This window comes from Rosa rugosa, chromosome 7, assembly GCF_958449725.1.
Source record: "Rosa rugosa chromosome 7, drRosRugo1.1, whole genome shotgun sequence".
Lineage (NCBI taxonomy): Eukaryota > Viridiplantae > Streptophyta > Magnoliopsida > Rosales > Rosaceae > Rosa > Rosa rugosa.
The window spans coordinates 14,258,223-14,280,127 of NC_084826.1; the positions used below are offsets into that span (position 1 = coordinate 14,258,223).

The following is a 21,905-nucleotide window of genomic DNA, read 5'->3' on the forward strand; positions in this document are numbered from 1 at the left end:
ACAAGGTGACCCAGGGCACGAAATACACTATGCTCGTGACCCAGAGGGTGAAATTAATACTAAAAAGCAGTGAATAGTGGGTGACCTGGTAACCCAACGGGTGAACTTGCTCTTACGAACAACACCACCTATTCCTCGCTTGCTGCTACCCTTTATCTTCTTCTGGGAGAAGCCTACCCTTGAATTCGGACTCGGGCCTTGGGCTAGAAAGCCCACAACTACAGGTCGAAAATGGGAAACTTTTGAAAACTTAACCTTAAACCCTTGTGGCATCAAAACCCTCGAGTCTCCTCTTCATACAAACACAGCGGCAAAAAAGCAAGTTAAACCCAAAAAAGCATGGTGAAGTCGTACCTCCGTTACGAGCAGGCGGCGGTCTTCGGCGTCATCTCCTCCGGCGATTCAAACATCACCTACGACAGCTCCGGCAAGCACCTTCTTGCTCCCGCCCTCGAAAAGGTTGGCGTTTGGCACGTACGACAGGGCGTTTGTACCAAAACCCTCACCCCTTCTTCCGCCACCGCCGGAAAACCCATCTCTGTCACTTCCATCGCTTCCTCTCATTCTTCTCTGGTAAAGACTTCAACTTTTCTCTTCTCTTTTTTAGAGTTTTGCAATTCTGTGAAAAAAGAAAATGGTGGGTACAAAAGTTTGAACCTTGAAATGTTTTGACATTGTGGGTTGTTTGAAGATAAGAGTAGTAAAAAAGTTTGAAACTTTTTATCTGGGTGGCAGTTTTTTATGGCTGTACTAGGCAGAGGGTTTTGTTTTAGCTCAATGTGGTTTGATTTTATGAGAATTTAGTTCTTGTTAATCTTTTAGTGTTTGAAATTGTGGCTTGGCTGAAGATAGAATGGTACAAAAGTTTGAAACTTTTCTATCTGGGTGGTAGTGTTTATGGCTGTACTAGGTTGAGTTGAGCAGAGGGTTTGGTTTTAGCTCAGTGTGGTTTGATTGATGAGAATTTTGTACCTGAATGTAGATTAAATGATGGTAACGGGCAAATGAGGAGTTTGGTTTTGATAATTTAGATAAATTTGAAGAATTTGTTGTTGTTGTTTTGTGCATAGGTTAAAGTATGAGGTATTGAGACTAGTTTTGATTGCAGATAGCTGCTGGGTATTCAGATGGTAGTATAAGAATTTGGGATTCTGAGAAAGGGACCTGTGAGACGACACTCAATGGACATAAAAAGGCTGTCACTGCCTTACGGTATGACAAGCTTGGATCTAAGCTTGCTTCTGGAAGCAAAGATGATGACATTATATTATGGGATGTGGTTGGTGAGAGCGGCCTATATCGCCTCCGTGGGCATCGTGATCAGGTATGTTATTACAATTGTTCAAGTTGAACTCGTAATTCTTACTTTTACTTTTGCTGGCATGAGCCTTGCTCATAATCCTTATTTATGTTCTTTGCCAGGTTCAGGCTGCGATGTTTTAATTTATTTGTGTTTGTTTCTTTTATGTAGGTTACGGATCTTGTCTTCTTGGATTCTGGAAAGAAACTCGTTAGTTCCTCAAAAGATAAATTTCTGAAAGTATGGGATCTTGATACCCAGCATTGCATGCAGACAATTAGTGGCCACCATAGTGAAATATGGTCTATAGATAGTGATCCAGAAGAAAGATATTTAGTCTCTGGGTCTGCAGACTCGGAGCTTAGATTTTACACAATTAAGCATGACTCGGAAGATGGCCAATCCATCTCTAATGGGAATGGAACTGTAACTGCGGGGAGTGGAGATCTACCGGTTCATACTAAATGGGAAGTTTTGAAGATGTTTGGTGAGTTACCACGGAAAAACGAGGGTAGAGTCGCAACTGTGAGATTCAACAAGTCCGGAAATTTGCTGGCTTGTCAGGTGGCGGGAAAGACAGTAGATATATTCCATGTACTGGATGAGGATGAATCAAAGCGGAAAGCAAAACGCAGGCTTCACCGGAAGAAAGAAAAAAAATCTGCCAAGGGGGCACCGCAGGTGTTGGAAAATGGAGACACAGATCGTGTAGTTGGAGAAGAAGGAAATAGTCCTGCTGTTACAGTCCTTGATGTTTTTAAGCTTCTTCAAACTATTCGAGCGAGCAAAAAGATATGTTCCATCTCGTTCTGTCCAAACACTACAAAGAGTTCGATGGCTACACTAGCTTTGTCATTGAACAATAATTTGTTGGAATTTTATTCTATCGAAAGCAATGCAACGAACAAAACACTTTCTGTAGAGCTTCAAGGACACCGATCTGATGTCAGAAGTGTAGCACTTAGCTCAGACAACACACTCTTGATGTCAACTAGTCACAATGCAGTAAAGATTTGGAATCCAAGTACTGGTTCCTGCCTGCGAACTATTGATTCCGGTTATGGCATGTGTGGTTTTATCATTCCTAACAGCGAGTATGCACTTGTTGGAACTAAAAGTGGAACAATGGAAATTATTGACATTGGAAGTGGCACTTGCATTGAAGCAGTGGAAGCACATGGTGGCTCTGTCATGTCAATTGCTGCCATTCCTAATGAAAATGGTTTTGTCACAGGAAGTGCAGATCATGATGTTAAGTTTTGGGAATATGAAGTTAAACAGAAGTCTGCTCAAGTACGTAGTCTATTCATTGTGTTTCTTGATTGACTAACAGTACATCATTCCTATAGTGACATCTTCTATGTTCAGAAGTAGTACTGGCCTACTGGGTTTATAATTAAATTGTTGTCTCTTTGGCCTGTTCTGTGAAAATCATAAAGAGCATTTGATGATATGCAAACTCAAATACGTTCAGCTTTTAATACTTATGTGTGTTAATTCATTTCAACAATGGGGAGACTGCAGCTTTGACCTTGGAGCATTTATGTTGATCCATTATACATACTCAATTACTTATGCTTGTACATGCATATGCATTTACGTACTGGAATATAATTGGAGGAAACAAAAATTTTCATTTGTGGCTTTAACTTCAAATAATCTAATTGATAGTAGCCATCATCTATCATGAAACATTATTCTTGATGTTGTGGGCCTCCATCTGAGTGTGTGTGTGTGTGTTTTTTTCTTTCTTTCTTCCCGGTCCCTTATAACGGCTTATATATTGATAAGATTAGTAATTTTGCATTCACCCTGTTTGAAACAGGATTCCAAGCAGCTAGTGGTGTCAAATGTAAGGACTATGAAGATGAACGACGATGCCCTTGTGGTTGCTGTCAGCCCTGATGCCAAATATATCTTGGTTGCACTATTGGATTGCACAGTGAAGGTTGGATAGTGGATTTCTTTTTAACAGGCCTTATTTATGTTCCTTGTAGGTTGTGAAGTTTAACTCCAAACAAACATATTGCTCAGTTTATAAATTCAAGTATCAAAAATCTTTATCTGAGAAGGTGAAATAGTTGTTTGTTTCACTTTTGTTTAACATCTTGATTGATGAGGTAAAGTTAGAGCATTATAAATGGCATCTGAAACTAGAATATTGAAGAGAAGGATATTGACATGTTTAATTTGATGGTCAGAATTACCTTGGATCAACTTTCATGGTTGGGAGAAAAAGTAATTGGTGTTCCTATGATATTACTTTGTCTTTCATAAAATAATTTCTTCAAATTTGTATAATCAGTAGGTAGACCTGCAAAATTATTTTTGTTGTTAACTTATGAATTTTTTTTTCCAGGTGTTCTTTATGGATTCACTTAAGCTTTTCCTTTCCTTGTATGGTCATAAGTTGCCTGTATTATGTATGGATACATCATCTGACGGAGACCTAATAGTGACTGGATCTGCTGACAAAAATTTGAAGATTTGGGGTTTAGATTTTGGTGATTGTCATAAATCCTTATTTGCTCATGAGGACAGGTGCAGCTTCCTATTTATTTATTTATTAATAAGTTTTTGATTTTGTTAAACGTAAATTTTGGCTTGGAAGTTTTACTGACAATTTTGATGAACTGTTTCTATGGATGCAGTGTAACAGCTGTTCGATTTGTGCAAAACACACATTACATGTTTAGTGCTGGAAAGGACCGCATTGTAAAATATTGGGATGCTGATAAATTTCAGTTGCTTTTAACGCTTGAGGGACACCATGCTGAAGTTTGGTGCCTCGGAATTAGTAACCGTGGGGACTTCATTGTCACGGGATCTCATGACAGATCAATCCGTCGCTGGGATCGCACTGAAGAGCCATTTTTTATTGAGGTAATTGCTACTTGTTGATGGAAAAAAGAAACTTTCCACTGTAATAATGTGTTTTATGAGAAAAGCTGATCCTCTAGTATGTCTATTGCTTTTGGGGATACTGATGCTTAAGGTTAAGACATTTTGCTATAATAAGTGCTTCATGCAATATTGCAGGAAGAAGAAGAAAAAAGGCAGTTGGAAATGATTGAGTCTGAACTTGACAATATGATAGAGAGCAGGTATCAAAAGGAAGAAATCCCTGAGGTGGGAGCTGTGGCCTTAGCAGGGAAGAAATCTAAAGAAACAATTACAGCTGCTGATGCAATTATCGATGCAATAGATATGGCAGACGCAGAATTGAAGCGACTTGCGGAACATGAGGTATACTTGTATTTTTGCTTGATAATAGCTATTATCATGTGCTTTGTGTAATTATCAGATACAGAACTCTGTTCATATTGCTTTCCATTACATGGTCGTGCCCACAATATCTTATACAGTATAGCTTGTCTGCTGAATATTTTTTCTTAAATTAGAATAAAGAAAAAGAGAAAAAGATATGCATCATATTTTCAAGTAACAACTTAAAATCTCTAATCAGACATTACATTGATATTTTTGAAAAAACGTTTTATAATGCATACATTGTACTGTACATAATAATGGCCAAGTTTAAAGTGCATCCCTAGTCTGAATTTTTGAATTAGTGCATGAGCTCTATGATGAGAAATTAAGGGTTAAATTTGGTGTTGGTGGTTTCCTCATATGCAGCACGACTTTTTTAATTAGTCATGATTATACTAGGAATATGCCTTACAAAAAGGCCAAATAGGAAAGATGTGGGTTGGAATTCTTAACTGAGCACCCTGAATATAGATGGGTGCCTCTTTTTGCTATCTCTAATGACTTTTTGTTCCTTGACTTTGGGTCACTAACTGCTAGTGGTGGAAATTGTACTTGTGATTTAACTCTGAAGGCTGTTGCCTAATCTCATTACTGAATAATTTCACGTGTGACTTCAGGAGGAGAAAAGCAGGGGAAGTGTTGCTGACTTTAAACCAAATAGTCTCATGAATGGGCTCTCTCCATCTGAATATGTTCTTCGCGCATTTTCAAATGTTCAGACAAATGATCTTGAGCAGACGCTACTGGTATGCTTTTGGTTTGCACTAGATAGACACACATTTGAAGAAGTGACATTTCATTATTGCTAGCTCAAAATTTAAGAGCTCGATTTTGTTTGTTTAGCTGGGTCTTAATCATTTTTCAAGTCTGAGGTTGGTCTAGTTGTATTGAACCAGCATAGTATACCTTGATATTTATATATTTTGAACATCTTTTAAAACCATTGTCATTATGATTCTTCTTACTTTCATTGCACATTCTATTCATTCATCCCATGTCTTTTGCTTCCGGGAGGTAGTATACCTTTATGTTTATATATATTTTAGAAATTTAATCAAACTTATGGATGGTTATATCTGCCACAGATGAATTAACTGAAAATTGAAAAGAAAAAAAAAAAAAAATCCTACTGCACCTTTGATTGCCTTGAGCTGGCGTCTGTTCCCGAGAGTTTACTGTATATTTTTATATGGTTATGTACTTATGTATGGTGAGTAGTTTCTGCTTTGTCGGTTTAAATAATGGTTGGAACTTATTTGAATTGCATTCCCATGCAGGCTTTACCGTTCTCAGATGCTTTGAAGCTTATGTCTTACTTGAAGGACTGGACTTTGAATCCTGATAAGGTTGGAATATCTCGACTTGTCAAAGACATCAATCCATACTCGTATCATATATTAACAGATTTTTGATGTGTTGCATATTCTTTATCCATATATATCAACAGTCGTGCTTATGAAATTGGGATGTGATTTGTGACAATCTGTTTTCAAAATTTGTGTAGGTTGAACTCGTTTGCAAGATTTCTTTAGTTCTATTGCAGACACATTTTAATCAGTTGGTTAGTACACCGGCAGCAAGACCAATGTTAACTGCTTTGAAAGAGATTCTTTATCCCGAAGTTAAGGTATTTGGACTGTTCAGCACTTGTACTTGGAGCTTTCATTTGGTTAATTGTGCCTGTAGTAAATGTAGTATTCTAGTTGGTAAAGTATATATACATATATACATATGTGTGTGTGTGTGTATATATGCTTTGGAGTTTATTTTTTAATTAGTCGTGAAAGAAGTCTACCGAGGTTCCCTTTCTAGTCTTAAAATGTAAGGCTGTATCATACCCATTTGGGGCCGAGAGGTGAGGCACTAAAACTGTATGTACATGTGCATGGATTTTTTATTTTTTTTCCCTATCTGAAAAATAATAAACTTAGATTTTCTGTTGAGATAATGAGGATTCAATCTCTTTCAGGAACGGAAAGACATCATTGGTTTCAACCTTGCAGGGTTGGAACATCTTAAGGTGCGACTTGAATCTTTGAATCTCCTTGCGCATGCTTGTGGTTGTAATGGTATTTATGTTTTCTAATTGATTCCATATTATGTTTCAGCAACTAATGGCTTCGAGATCAGATGCATTATTTCAAGATGCAAAATCAAAGTTGCAGGTAATTCGTGCACAGCATTCCAAGCGCCTAGATGCAAGGACAGACACAGGCAGAGAAGAAAATCGAAGTAAGAAGAGAGACAAAAAACAATAAATTGAATGATGGTCACGCTTGGGTATGATGTTGTAGCTAGAGAGTATATGACAAATGATGGACATGCTTGCGTACAAGTTGGCTGGAGAAATGAGAATTCCAGAGGTGACTTTAATACAGAGCAAGCCAACTATGGTGAGGGCCTCAAAGATGGATGCCTACTGTGGCTGTTAGTTTCCCGACTTTCCTCAATATTTGTCCTCAGCTTGGTTCAATATAGATATTTGGGTAATGCCTGCCTATCCCTGAGAAAGGGGGCCGATTTTGTAACTTTAAAGTGATCAATTAACCGCTATACTTGGATATTGTCCTAGGAAATGTAGTAACAACATTGCTGGATGATGCCAACAGTGATTACCTTTTGTGGTAGAGTTCTGCACTGTAGATTTGAGTTTGCATTCCTCAAATTGTCTCTGATCGATGGTGATCTCAATTACAATTAGCAATTATGTTCTTCAATTATAAGGTGGAGGCCTTTTTCTATTTCTTTTTATATTTAATGTTTTACAAAACCTTTTTGGTTACATATATGGAAATGATGGAGACTTGGTGCTAATTTTAAAATATCACAGCACTAGGATGGGTGCTTTTTTTTATATATTTTTTTTTTCCGATTCAGACTAGGATGGGTGCTTTGATATTTCCATTACTGAGCAATTCTTAATGTTGAAAAGTCTTATTGGCTTTATGTATTAATGTATCTCAAAGCTCTATGGTGCTTTACTTGATAGTGTGTACATATGAGACTTGAGAGATTTACAGGAATATAGGAGCTTATGATATGCTTATGCTTCCTATCGGAAGTTCTTGCCTTCAAAGGTCTGGCCAAACTGCCAGTTCTGAGGGGCTATATGCCATGAAGTTGAGCGTCTTTTATCACTTGCTTCAACCCTGAAGGTCAGAGACTCCCCAACCAACTTGGCATCAGTAATCCACCTCTGACCCCACATTCGCTTCATCGTTGTCCATTTGAGCTTGTCATGGCCCTTCACTTGCACGCTTATCACATCTCCGGCACCTCCCACGTTCCACACCAACACTTCATTGAAGTAAGCATTCCCGGTTATCGTGAATCGGATGCCTCCTCTCTTTTGGCACGGAACCCTGCATACAAGTAATCACTTACAACTGTAAACATCTTCCCTAATTGTAATCCTATAGCATCTTACATGTATGGTAATATTAAAGCGAGATATATATGTACGTTTGAACTTGGAAGGCTTTGAATCTCTTCACAGCAAAAACGGAAGAAAAGAAACTAAACTCATGCATGTAATCAATTACCTGCGGTATATGATTGGTACTATGCCAGCCTTGTACTCGGCAATGTTGAGGAACACCGGCTTGGCTATATCGAAGTGCTCACGTGGTGCATTGCACCAACCTCCATTGTCACTGGGAAGGTTATAATTCGGGGGGCAATGGTTGGTTGCTGTAACATGAAGAGTTGGCTGCCCGGGCTTGCACCATTGTGGGGAGTCCACACATTGGATATCGTAACATGCACCACACGACTGCCCATTGTTGAACAAGGTGTCGCTCAAAGCCACCGTGTCGAGGCCATAGCCTTCTTGAACGACGTCGTGGTAACCACAAGCACCACCTGCGCCCAAAGTAAGTTTTCAAAAGTTAATAGGGTTATAGTAATGATCTGATATGAGTCGATCACATGCATTATATCACTTGTCGGACTTTCTGATGTATGTTGGGACATTATTTTCCATTACCAAGGATTACTAAATCATACCAAATGATCCAGAGCCGCCTTCGTAGAATGTGGCATGAGCATGCTTCCAAGGGCCAGGTCTGAACTTTGGCTTATGGCGAGCGGTGACATGGTCAGGTAACACGAGCAGAATGAAAAGCAATGAACCCAGGAGGGCAGAACACATTGACGCCATTGACATGTTAACCTTTTCGAAGCTCGTATCTCTCTTCCTAAAGAGCTTGATATTATATTGGTTTGAAGATTGTGCAAGCGCGGTTGTGTTATATAGTGAAAGATTTTTGTTATTTTGTTGTGGTTGTTTCTATTTAGTTAAACTTGTTGTTGATTCGTGCCGCTACGGATGGGGGCATGGGGCAGTTTGGTTTTCTTCTCTGTATCCTCTCTTTTGAACGCAATTAGATGCCTCTCTCTCTCTCTCTCTCTCACGGACTGATATATAGAGTTGCATGCAGGCAATCGCGCCATAGAGATCTTTTTTTTTTTTTTTTTTTTGACAATGTATATAGAGATCTTTTGTTGTAGCTTTGGATCTTAAACTCGTTCAGAACCCGGGAACTCTTTAAAATTTGTCAAAACTGTGCCAGTTTAGTGTTTTTTTTTTTTTTCGCAAAAGATGTAAATTGCATTAAAATCATAGATGTGTAAAATGAATATAAGTACACTAACATCGTATATATAGGCCAGTAGTTTAGGGTTTGGAAATTGTCGTAAGGAAAAATGACTTGAGGAAAAGATTTGTGACCTTAATCCTAGGGACACACATGTCATGCAATTTTTGAGAAAAAAAAACTATATATATATATTTTTTTTAAATTTAATGGCTCTAAATCATTTCGCTTTTTTCTTTTCTTCATTACACTCACGCTTAGATTTAAACAACAAATCTTTTTTCTTCAATCAAGAAAAGAAAAAATTTCTTCATTCTACTCATTCTTAGATTACAATTGATTATTGTCCAACATCAAACATGTTGAATCCTAGTTCTCTTGCTCAATGCGCAAATAAAATGAAAAGTGCAAAAACAAAGCAATACACATGTAATTCGATTAGTAGAATTCAAACAATTAATAGATTTGCACATACATTTGGGGGTATATATATCAAATCTCTTACATAAAACATATGTATATGAATTTGAAGTTTGTTGGCCAACATATAAATGTGAAAATATCATGTGAAATACATATAAATGTACATACATATATACATATACAAGGCCCTTCTAGTGAATGATCCCTGTTTTGGGCTATTTTAAGAGATCGCTTATTAGACCAATTTTTCACTCACATATTCACATCTCAACCCTTCAGTTTTCAGGTATATATGAGTAGATTATCTTTGCAAATTTTTAGCCAAATTGATAATCATTAAGACATTCATAACTGCTAGCTAATTAGAATTATGAACACGAATGGTTCAGGTTGGATAAATTTGGTTCGTCCATTGATTTAATCTAGTTCGGTACCTTAACTATCATCAATTTGGCTGAAAATTAGTCGAGATGCAGAAATGTGATCGAAAAGTGGGTCTCACAAGGGATCACTTTAAATAGCCAAAAAAAGAGATCCCTTAGTGGAAGGATAGATATATGTATGCACAAAACAGATGTTAGATTTAAATTTATTTATTTGTTCAGATTGTATATAATAATTAATGGTTGCTACTAATAATGAATATTTTTTTTTGTCACCTAATTCAATTCATTAATACTATTTGGAAATTAAGAAAAACTATAGGAAAGATGATTATTATTATTATTATTATTATTATTATTATTATTATTATTATTATTATTATTATTATTATTATTGATGAAACCCGACCAAAGCAAGTGAAATTTATTAAATGACAAGAAAGTTACAAAGCAATTGGAGGTAGGATAGGCGTAAAAAACGCATCTACCCTCCTATCTAAGAATGCAAATTAACAAAACCGAAAAGTAGAAAGACGCAAATGATTCTTATTACAATGACTAACCATAATAATCATAGGAAAGAAATTAATTAGATGAAAAATAATATTGGCCAAAGAATCGAAAGTTCGACAGAACAATAAGTATATAACTAAATCAAAAATTCATAACAACTGCAACAAAATAACCAAAATCTTTATTATATAACACAAACGCGCATGCACACGAATCTTCAAATCAATATAATATCAAGCTTTGTCTCTCTTTAGGAAGAGAGATACGAGCTTCGAAAAAGTTAACATGTCAATGGTGTCAATGAGTTCTGCCCTCCTGTGTTCATTGCTTTTCATTCTTCTCGTGTTACCTGACCATATCATTGCTCGCCATAAGCCAAGGTTCAGACCTAGCCCTTGGAAGCATGCTCATGCCACATTCTACGAAGGCGGCTCTGGATCATTTGGTATGATTTAGTAATCCTTGGTAATGAAAAATAATGTCCCAACATACATCAGAAAGTCCGACAAGTGATATAATGCATGTGGTCGACTCATATAAGATCATTACTATAACCAAGGTATGGTGTGTGTCTAGCAGCAATTGCACGCCCCTTTTCCCATGTTAGATCTGCATTCCATATGGAGTGCGAGGCTATGAGAGCAGGACTCCTATTACTTATTCACTAAGGTATGGTTGATGTCGACATTGAGACTGATTGTGCTGTGGTGATTACTGCCCTAAATGGAAGCATGCATGGAGGACTTCTCTGAGTTATGGTGTATAGTTGAAGATTGCAAGGCATATTTGAGTGCTATTCTTTCTTTTTCTTTACAACCTATTTTTATTGAAGCAAATGGTGTTGCCCATAGATCGACACATCTTGCTAGTGTCTCTTACTTAGATGATTATTGGTTAGATGAGACTTCTGTGATTATCTAGGATGTACTCTATGAGAATTCTTGTACTAGTACTCGAGGTGTAGGTAACATGTCTCCCTCGCTGTACAATCATCCTTCTTATATTAATAAAAACAACGGGCGTGGGGCTGAGCCTCCCAGTTAGGCTGGGTTACAAACCCCTTTTCAAAAAAAAAAAAAAAAAGGCCCAAAAAAATAAATGTATAAAAGTAAGGGAAAAATTCACCAACGGTGTCTGGACACTTAGGGGACTTTCAGAATGATACCTGAACTTACAAAGTTATCAATGTGATACCTGGACTCATTTTTTCGTATCAACATCGTACCTATGACCAATTTCCGTAACGGCTCCGTGACGGAAATTGGCCGTAGGTATCACATTGATACGAAAAAATGAGTCCAGGTATCACATTGATAACTTTGTAAGTTCAGGTATCATTCTGAAAGTCCCTAAGTGTCCAGACACCGTTGGTGAATTTTTCCCAATTTTGCACGTGCAATGCACGTGAGTCACTTAATGAAGACAAAATGACCGATTTACCCTCAAATTCTTTCTTTCTTTTCTTTTCTTTTTTTCTTTATTCTTCTTTCTTTCTTTCTTTCTTTCTTTCTTCTTCTTCTTTTCTGGTTTCTTCTTCCCCTGATTTGAATCATCAAGATTCAAATCATCTTGCTCGTCCGATTCCCATCGCCGATCGCCGATCAAACACCGCCGCTGCGTCTCAATCCACCTTCATGCACCACAGATGTTTCTGGTTCCCCCAACTTCAAATCCTATAGCAAATTGAAATTGTGCATTGAGGCTTCACTGCTCACTCCGAGTTCATCCCCGCCGCCGTCGCCAATGACTTGACCACAACAACCTCCACCACCGCACAACAACGTCATCCTCCGCTGCTTCTCGATTGGGTTTGGGGATAATGACTGCTTCTTCCTCCACCGCTAGCGAAATCGTGGAGGCTCAAGGCCACATTCTAAGGGCCACCGGCCGGAAGGACAGCCACAGCAAGGTTTGCATCACCAAAGGCCCCAGGGATCGCAGCATCAGGCTCGTCGCCCACACCGCCATTCAATTCTACGACATGCAGGACCGGCTTGGATACGACCAGCCTAGCAAGGTCGTCGATTGGCTAATCAAGAAAGCCAAGGCCACAATCAACGAGCTCGACTAGCTGCCACCGTGGAACCCAAACTAAATTGATGTTCATACAACATTTTCTCCGACGATGTCGATATCCTCCGCGCAGGACACGCAGAACGTGAGCCTCAATTTCTCGATGGTGGAGGCTCCGAGTCCTTTGTTTACTAATCGGCGAGGCACAATGTGATACGTACGGCCAATTTCCGTCACGGAGCCATTACGGAAATTGGTCATAGGTACGACATTGATACGAAAAAATGAGTCCAGGTATCACATTGATAACTTTGTAAGTTCAGGTATCATTCTGAAAGTCCCTTAAGTGTCCAGACACCGTTGGTGAATTTTTCCCTAAAAGTAACTCTGAAATATTAATAAACTTTAGTACTCATAAATAGATAAAGATAATATAGTCAAAATTACAAATGAAGTAAAAATATAGAAAAAATGAAAAAAAATAGGGTTATTATCACAAATAGTACCTGAACTTATCCACTATCTTATCCATGGTACCTAAACTTTAATTTTGATCACAGCCAGTACCTGAACTTTTCGATTTCATTTCAAATGGTACCTATCACTAACTTTCGTTAATGTTCTGTTGAAAACTAACATGTGACTCATTTTTCAAGGATAAGCTTGTAAAATTACTTTTCTTTTCCCATATTTTTTTGTAATATCACTTATTTTCACTTATATTATGAGATAATCAAAAAGAAAAACTTTCAACTTCAATAAAAAATATGAATGATAATGTTTTATAGTTTGTCCAAAAAAAAAAATGTTTTATAGTTTTACTTGAAATGTTTTGTCTGTATCTATAAAACAAATTAATTTTTGATGAGATCTTGTTTTAAATTTTTATTTCATAAGAGGGTAGAGATACATTTTAATTTCTATTTTTAATTGAATTTCTATTTTATTAACATATTAATTGACCAAAATATTATTTACGATTTTTTAGTAAACAAAATTATTTAAATGGGTATTTGTCAAACTACTCTTAAATATAGGTCATGTGCTTTGCACATGTCAGTTTTTAACGGAACATTAACGGAAGTTAGTGATAAGTTCCATTTGAAATGAAATCGAAATGTTCAGGTACTAGTTGTGATCAAAATTGAAGTTCAGGTACCATCAATAAGATAGATGATAAGTTCAGGTACAATTTGTGATAACAACCCTTAATAGATAAAGAAAGAAGTACGTGGGAAGGCTTTGGTCTCATATATAAGAGGTCAGGAGTTCGAGCCCCATCAAGGGTGGGAATGGGGTGGGGTTTTTTTTTTAAAAAAAAAAAAAAAAGTACGTGGGAAAAACTACTCACTCCGTTAACAACTACCCCCTCCATGAAAAACTATCCATATGCCCATATCCTACTACCAAAAAAAAAAAAAAAATTAAAAAACATAAAAACATAATTCACTTTCTTTGCAAATAACTATCCACTATCTGCTAATAACTTTCTATTTTTTTCTCAAATAATTTTTGTTATAATTTTCTTATACATGCAGAGCGTGCACTAGTTAATTTATGCTAATAACGAAATTATTACTAGCAATATGTGGATGCATGTGGTGAAACATTTATTTCAGAGAGATGAGTGGGAGAAAAATGTGGTTTGTGAGGTAATTTTTGTTTATTTATATTATTAAAAAATAATTTATAATTTGTCAGAATTGTCTTTAATGGTTGAATTAGTTTCTAAAGTAATTTAATCTTTTAATGTTATTTTCGTAAAAAAAAAAAATCAATTTTAGTTGATAATGCCTCTTCTCTTAATAACATTTCTCTTGATAAAATTATTATAGATGATGATTCATAAATGAAAACTATATATTTCCCGAGTATATGGCACTAAAATGTGAGAGAAAATAAGCGTGGCCATATATTTCCGTTGAAAATTTGGTTAACATTAAAGGTCAATGCCTAAAAAGGAAAATGAAAAACGATACACAAAATCAGCGGGCATATATTTACCATATGCCTTGCTTATTCATAGGTGAACATATTATGATATATGTTCCCTTTTTTTTTTGAAAAGGGAATTATGATATATGTTCCTACTTTTCGAAATTATTCTTGGCTTGATAAGTTTGGCCAAACTGCCAACCCTTTGGGGCAACATTGTCACAGGTTACGCTTCTTCCATCACCCCCTGTCACTCGGAAGGTAAGCGCGCCTTGACTCTCACACAATTTTCCGTTGTAAACCCACCGTTGACCCCACATTCGCTCCATCGGTATCCACTTATCCGGCTGCTCTTCAGTTTTCACTTCGACGTTGCAAATATCCCCAGCACCTCCTACATTCCACACCAACACTTCATTGAAATAAGGATTCCCAGTTATTGTAAATTTAATTCCTCCTTCCTTATGGTCACATGGAATCCTGCATAATAATCGACAATGAATGTAAAGTATGTAAAATGAACTATTAATATGTGTAGATTGAGCAGCAGATTAATCGAGTTTAAATCCAATAAAACCAATGAAGTATAAAAATATGTCGTTAATGTTATTATATATAGCTTCCTTATCTTCCACGCAATAATGACTGTGCTCTATACTTTTAGTTAATTTAATTTAATTTTTTTAAATTAAAAAAGGATTAGGCGATATCAGCCCCTCATTAGCGGTCATTGCGCGAGGCGCTTACCCTCCTCATAAGAAGAGAGGACCGCGACACCCGAGAACCAACTGCCCGTCTTTCCATTTAATATATTTTTAGTTAATTTCATTTTTTGAGAACTAGTTTATCAATTTTTTTTCGTTAATTGCTGATGGTGCTCTTATGAAGCTTACATTTTTGTTGATGCAGTGCAGCTAGTTAGATCTCTACTAGCACATCATGTCAATAATTAATGAAAAATATTAACGAACGAGTGAGGGGTTAGCTATATGGTAGAAGTGAACATGTAATGAAATTAAAAGTGTATATGTAGTAACCATACAAAATATTATATATATATATTATATATATATATATATATATATATATATATATATATATATGTATATATATATATATATGTGTGTGTGTGTAAGTACCTGCGGTATGAGACTGGAACTATGCCGGCCTTGAACGCGGCAATCGTCTCGAACACTGGCCTTGCTATGTCGAAATGTTCACGGGGTTCGTTGCACCATCCTCCATTATCACTCGGCTGGTCGTAATTCGGAGGGCACTGGTTGGTTGCTGTAACAATGAGACTTGGCTGGCCAGGCTTGCACCATTCAGGCGAGTCCTCGCATTTGATTTCGAAGCATGCTCCACACATCTCCCCCTTGTTGAACAATGCATTGCTCAATGCTACTGTCTCCAGGCCATAGCCTTCTTTAACGACATCATGGTATCCACAAGCTCCACCTAGCAGGATGCTCCAAATGTTTCATAGTTAGTAAAACGTACAAGATGATAGTAAATACTGTACCACATCAACCAAGCCAAGATAGAAATGAACGTACTCGATTAATTTGAGGATTAATATACAAATATTTTTGGGTCACCACCGTGCATATGGTACTTATAAAAGGGTGGTTGTCTTACCAAATGTGTCGGAGCTTCCTTCATAGTGTGTGGCATGAGCATGTTTCCATTCACCTGCCTGGAACTTTTGACCATCATGGCCATGGACAGCATGTCCAACAAGAAACAAGACAAGGAATGACCCAAACAGTGCTCTCGAAGGCATTTTCATGGCGCGCATACGTAATTAGCAATTTAGCACTGGAGAACGAGGATATTAACATGGCTTTGGCAGCTTGTCAATTATATATCGATGTATTTCTCCATGTATCGGTTAAATTTAGTGAATTCAGATATAGGATGGCTATTTGTGCCTCTGAGATGTAGCTACATCCTCTCTATACCACTCTTTCTAATGCCCCAATGGCGTGCGACTCGAGCTAGATTTAATTATATGGCCTATATTAATCCAACTCTCTCTCCTTGCATTTGTAATATATGAGATCAACTTACCTACGAGAAAAAAAGAAAAAGAAAAAAATATCATATTACCTGCTGGGAGAGATTATTAAAATGTCAAAAGAAGTAAATATAACAAGTAGAAGCCGGAGGAGGCAGAGGAGCTAAATCAATTTTACCAGTATGCATAACTATTGAGTATTGAGTGGATTTCCAGTTCTCATGACCAATTAAATTCCTCAACATGCATATGGAACACTCTTCGATCAATGACCCTTTTTACAACACACAGATACTTGAACTACTAGTCAGTTAGCTCAAGAATACAAAGTTTAGGGTTTCAACCGGTTATCACTTATCACCGGATCCAAAGCTATCAAATTTCATAGGTCATTTCCACAAGATTTGGGGAGTATATTGGCGTCATATTCAGTTTTTGTGGATCATGTCGAAATTTTCAAAAATCTTTGTCCGGGTGCTAGAAGGATCTCCATAGCCCCAAGGAATTGTTTCGCATGATGTTCAGGGCATCAAATGAGTAGGTTATTCAAAATAAAAATAGAAATAATTCGAGAAAAGCTTTTGCTAACATAACGTTCGTCAATAAGGTTACTATATGTCTGAATTTCTTTATTTCGTGAATGTTGGTGTATTCTCTTGGGTATTGATTTACACATTTTGAGTGTTCCTTCAATTGACTCTGCGCACCGACTATCTCCTGATCATCTCCAACCTATATCTTCATTGCATGGTCTTCTGCAAGTCTAATTAATAGATGCTGGGACTTTTATCCTTATTTGTTGTAAATCATTTTATTAAAATGTCCATCATATTTCTTGATCGGCTTGTGTAATCTTTTAACTGGGGTTTAGGGTCTTTCAAAAATATGAAACTAGAACTACGTACAATCAATTTAGGTTTTTTGATAATTTTCTCATTGATCGAATTCAAGTTCTCGAAATTAAAAGATGAATATCTATATAGAATCTTGCTCTGCTAAGGAGGTCCTTAACTTAGCTTAAGGAACAGATTTCCATATTTTGACCACTTTTCGATCACATATTCACATCTTAACCATCCAGTTTTTAGGTGTATATGAGTAGATCATCTCTGCAAATTTTTCAGTCAAATTTAAGGTATCCAAAACTGTAATTTACACGAATGAACCGAATCTGTCCAACCTGAACCGTTCATGTAAATTGCAGTTTTAGATACCTTAATGATCATCAATTTGACTGAAAATTTGCAGAAGTGATCTACTCATATATACCTAAAAACTAAACGGTTAAAATGTGAATATGCGATCGAAAAGTGGTCAAAATATGGAAATCCGTTCCTTAAGCTAAGTTAAGGACCTCCTTAGCATAGAAGGCATGTGTGTGTGTATATATGCTCAGCTTTGAAATTAAAGTGCGGATTTAGAGTTTAGGATCACTTTTTGGTCTCATATCCACATCTCGATCGTTCAGTTTTTAGGTACTAATGTATAGATCATCTTTGCAAATTTTCAGCCAAATTAATGATCTTTAAGGTATCTAACTCGCTTAAACCAATGGACAAACTGAATTTGTCAAACCTGAACCGTACTAGCTTTAAGACAGTTATCAATGCCTTAACGAGCAAGCCTGTATATCAGTCATTCTCTGCTAAAGAGGTCCGTTCTTTAGCTAAGGAACGGATTTCCATATTTGGACCACTTTTCGATCACATATTCACATCTTAATCGTTCAGTTTTTAGGTCCTAATGTATAGATCATCTTTGCAAATTTTAAGCCAAATTAATGATCATTAAGGCATCCAAAACTGCAATTTATAATTATGAACACGAACGGTTTAGGTTAGACAGATTCGGTTCGTTCATTGATTTAATTGAGTTCGATACCTTAACAATCATTAATTTGGCAGAAAATTTGCAAATTGAGTTCGATACCTATTACATCGAAAATTTGTATTTCAAAATGGCAAAGAATAATATAAAATGAAGTACAAATCCTACATGTTCTTTACAGTATCGCTAGTCCATTTAGTAGCTGGACAATCCCTTCTTATTCTGATCGACCACAAATCTTATTTGGACCTTTCTAATTATCTAACGCATAGTTTGCGCCTTTCCTAAACAAATATCAATGGGAATAATGGAATATATACATGAAGCTACCAGTTGAGAATGCACATGCAGCAGGTTTCCTAGACGAAATTCTTGCCTTGGAAGGTCTGGCCAAACTGCCAGTCTTTAGGGACTATATGCCATGAGGTTGAGGATCTTCGATCACTCGTCCTAACTCGGAAGGTCAGTTTTTCACCAACCATTTTCTGGTCAGTCACCCACTTCTGACCCCAAAGGCGCTTCAGCGGTGTCCATTTCAGGTTCCTGTGGCCCTTTACTTCAACGCTGGTCACATCTCCGGCACCTGCGACGTTCCAGACCAACACTTGGTTGAAGTAAGGATTCCCTGTTATTGTGAACTTTATGCCTCCTTGCTTTTGGCACGGAACCCTGCAAATGTAAGCAATGATAAAGTAATCTGGAGTTCACATCCAAAACCAATTGGCTATGGATGGAGTGGCCCAAACCCTTATAAACTCATAGGCAAGGTCCCATTTTTCCCATGTGGGATGTATATATTCTCAACACGCCCCCGCACGTGTGGCGAATTTTCAAGCCATACACGTGGACAACTTTGGGTGACGTGGAGCCCGTGTGGCCGTTAGGCATGCACACGTGGGTAACCCGCTCTGATACCATGATAAAGTAATCTGGGGTTCACATCCAAAACCAATTGGCTATGGATGGAGTGGCCCAAACCCTTATAAACTCATAGGCAAGGTCCCATTTTTCCCATGTGGGATGTATATATTCTCAACAAGCAAACCCTATATAAGGTATTATCCATTCCAATAATGAGTAGGAATCACTAACCAAAATAAGAGTGTGATGAAGGTGATTACCTGCGGTACATGACAGGAGTAATGCCGGTCTTGTACTCGGCAATTTTGCTGAATGAAGGCTTGGCTATATCGAAATGTTCACGAGGTGGATTGCACCATCCTCCATTATCAGCGGACTGCTGATTATTTGGGGGGCAATTGTTGGTGGCCGTAACAAAAAGTGACTTCTGCCCTGGTTTGCACCACTGAGGATTTTCCACACATTTGATTTCATAACATGAACCACAAGCCTGCCCATTGTTGAACAATGCATTGCTCAATGCTGCTGTGTCCAACCCATATCCTTCTTTAACTACATCTTCGTAGCCGCAAGCTCCCCCTACGCTCACAATTAGCGAATGTTCCAAAAGTTAGATGCAGTATATCGGTGACTTAATCTACGATTGGATCGGATGCTGAATAACCATGGTACTTCTTTTGCTAAAAGATAATGAGGAAGTTAGAGGATTAATCGTCATACCAAATGTACCGGAGCCTCCTTCGTAGAATGTGGCGTGAGCATGCTTCCAAGGGCCGGTAGTGAACCTTGGCCTGTGGGAGCGACCCACTACATGAAGCTTGTCATGACTGCGTGAACCAGCCCCTGTATATTTACCAACGTTTTTCCGTGCATTTGCATGAACATAATGAGGCAGCAAAGGAAGAACGAGTAGTAATGAACCCAAGAGGGCGTGAAAGACTGGTGCCATATATGTTAGTTAATTCTCTGAAAGTGATTTGTGTTTTTGCAATTGGCTTTACTATAGATTCTTGCACAGCGTAGATTTATAAGGGTCTGGAATTTAGGTACTGTTTAATTTGTAATGTCCTGTCTATTTCGGTTTTCTGGGATTTAATTTGGAGGGATGTGAGTGATCCAGGTCGTTATGATGCTCCTATAATTACACAAAAGTGAACAATATTAGTCATTGCCAAAAAATTGGTCATGAAAAGTACCAAGAAATATAATGGCAATTGGCGTGAAAGATTTTTTACCTTTAATTTTGTGAAAGAAATAAATATACACCTCTCACCAAGAAATTAGCTATAGCTATGTATGAATATGCTTTGAACGGTCCTAATAAAGTTACAATTTGGTGTAAACCAAACCCAGTTTAGAGGATACCAGTATTTCGAATCACTTATCTTCGTATTCAGGTTATCTATGAAAGATATCATATGTGTCCTATCAGATAAGTTATAAACCCCAATCTTATCATGAGTATTTGTACTATAATCGGGATTCGGAAAATAAATGCAGTTTCCACTTCCCAGTCCAAAAAACACCTCGTCTCTCACAGTCGTTGAGTTATTTATTAGCTTCAACAGTGACATCGAGGATCTGCCATGTCCTCCAACATTGATCATCTCTTCTTCAAGATTGTTCATCTCTATCCATTTAGGTTTAGGACTAGTTTTACAAACTTGAGCACCCAAAACGGAGCATTTTCATTTGCTAGATGCTTTAAAAATTAAAACAAGTAAAAATCTCACCTTTGGAAGACTCAAGACTTGATCAAGGTTGCATGGATCCTTCATGCACTTATGTCGAGGTGTGTTTCCAATTTCTACTTTCTTGCCATGGTACATCGATCTTACTATTGCCTTGAGAAAGAACAACTAAATACTCGATATTTGTTGACCTACTAGTTGATTATGAATAGTTGCATACACCTTCCCACTCCTCGCGGAACAGAACATTAAATTGAATGCCATAATCTCCGCATGTTTGCAAACACTGGTCAGTTGGCCTGCAAAATGCTATCCCGTGCCCCTGCCATTGTTGCTACAGCGCAATTAGAACTTGTCGGTCCTGAAGAAGCCACAAAGCCATGGATTTAGACCTGGCAGCATTATCCAAGCACCCGTTATTGGCTTCAAGAAGGAGGTTTTGTACTTGTGATCAGAAAGAGGCAGACTGCTCGTCAAGGTAAGCATCAGTTATTATCATCCAGCCATCAACAAATCCAGAGCAACATATCTTGAGGAATAAATCTCTTTCAGAAACTCAAGTCTTGACTTGGATTATACAACATATAATTCCTTGCGACGATTAATGGAGAGATCACTTCTCCAAGGGGTATATATACAGCAGCGAAGTTTCCTAAATCAACTGGGGATAGCCACGTTTTTCCATCGTGTCTATAAATTCATGAGGAAGGTGGGTCAAACTGACAAAATGGTTGTAAAATGGGTCAACTTACAAGCAATTGCCAAAATAATTTTGTTCAACTTTTGTATGAGGTTGCTAAAGCTAGTCTAAGATGTATAACAACCGCCGTAAATCTATTCCTGTAAACCATTTTTGGGCATTTTAATTATTATTTGATGAATTCTTTTAATTATTAAGAACAGTATCCTTGTGGAAGAGAGAAACTCGGAGGAAAACCTAGAGAGACGATGTGACTTCGCCAGAGGTCAGGATCTGCAAGCGGCGGCTTGACGGGTTTGGAAGCACGTTGGTGTTGGCTGGCCTGTCTGTGCAGCACATGTCGTGGGCCGGGCTCAATGGCTGGAGCTCTTGGGCCC

General features: G+C 37.6%; 4 protein-coding genes across 4 annotated transcripts; 1 reads left to right on the plus strand and 3 right to left on the minus strand.

Moving 5' to 3' along the window:
- Window positions 1-257: 257 nt before the first annotated feature.
- On the plus strand, window positions 258-7,321 carry LOC133720566 (uncharacterized). Its single transcript, XM_062146936.1, has 12 exons — window positions 258-573; window positions 1,109-1,324; window positions 1,472-2,593; window positions 3,126-3,248; window positions 3,660-3,841; window positions 3,952-4,183; window positions 4,340-4,546; window positions 5,188-5,316; window positions 5,848-5,916; window positions 6,075-6,197; window positions 6,540-6,590; window positions 6,679-7,321. The coding sequence occupies exons 1-12, from the start codon at window positions 340-342 to the stop codon at window positions 6,826-6,828; spliced, it is 2,838 nt and encodes a 945-aa protein (XP_062002920.1). The 5' UTR covers window positions 258-339; the 3' UTR covers window positions 6,829-7,321.
- A 301-nt stretch (window positions 7,322-7,622) lies between these two features.
- On the minus strand, window positions 7,623-8,735 carry LOC133720567 (expansin-A4-like). The gene is made up of 3 exons (XM_062146937.1): window positions 8,576-8,735; window positions 8,113-8,431; window positions 7,623-7,932 (listed from the first exon to the last, which is right to left on the minus strand). The coding sequence occupies exons 1-3, from the start codon at window positions 8,733-8,735 to the stop codon at window positions 7,623-7,625; spliced, it is 789 nt and encodes a 262-aa protein (XP_062002921.1).
- A 5,651-nt stretch (window positions 8,736-14,386) lies between these two features.
- On the minus strand, window positions 14,387-16,272 carry LOC133719681 (expansin-A4-like). Its single transcript, XM_062145850.1, has 3 exons — window positions 16,071-16,272; window positions 15,572-15,890; window positions 14,387-14,912 (listed from the first exon to the last, which is right to left on the minus strand). Exons 1-3 carry the CDS (start codon window positions 16,228-16,230, stop codon window positions 14,585-14,587), a joined length of 807 nt encoding a protein of 268 aa, XP_062001834.1. The 5' UTR covers window positions 16,231-16,272; the 3' UTR covers window positions 14,387-14,584.
- A 2,085-nt stretch (window positions 16,273-18,357) lies between these two features.
- LOC133719808 (expansin-A9-like) lies at window positions 18,358-20,154 on the minus strand. Its single transcript, XM_062145983.1, has 3 exons — window positions 19,858-20,154; window positions 19,398-19,716; window positions 18,358-18,945 (listed from the first exon to the last, which is right to left on the minus strand). The coding sequence occupies exons 1-3, from the start codon at window positions 20,084-20,086 to the stop codon at window positions 18,636-18,638; spliced, it is 858 nt and encodes a 285-aa protein (XP_062001967.1). The 5' UTR covers window positions 20,087-20,154; the 3' UTR covers window positions 18,358-18,635.
- Between the last annotated feature and the right edge of the window lie 1,751 nt (window positions 20,155-21,905).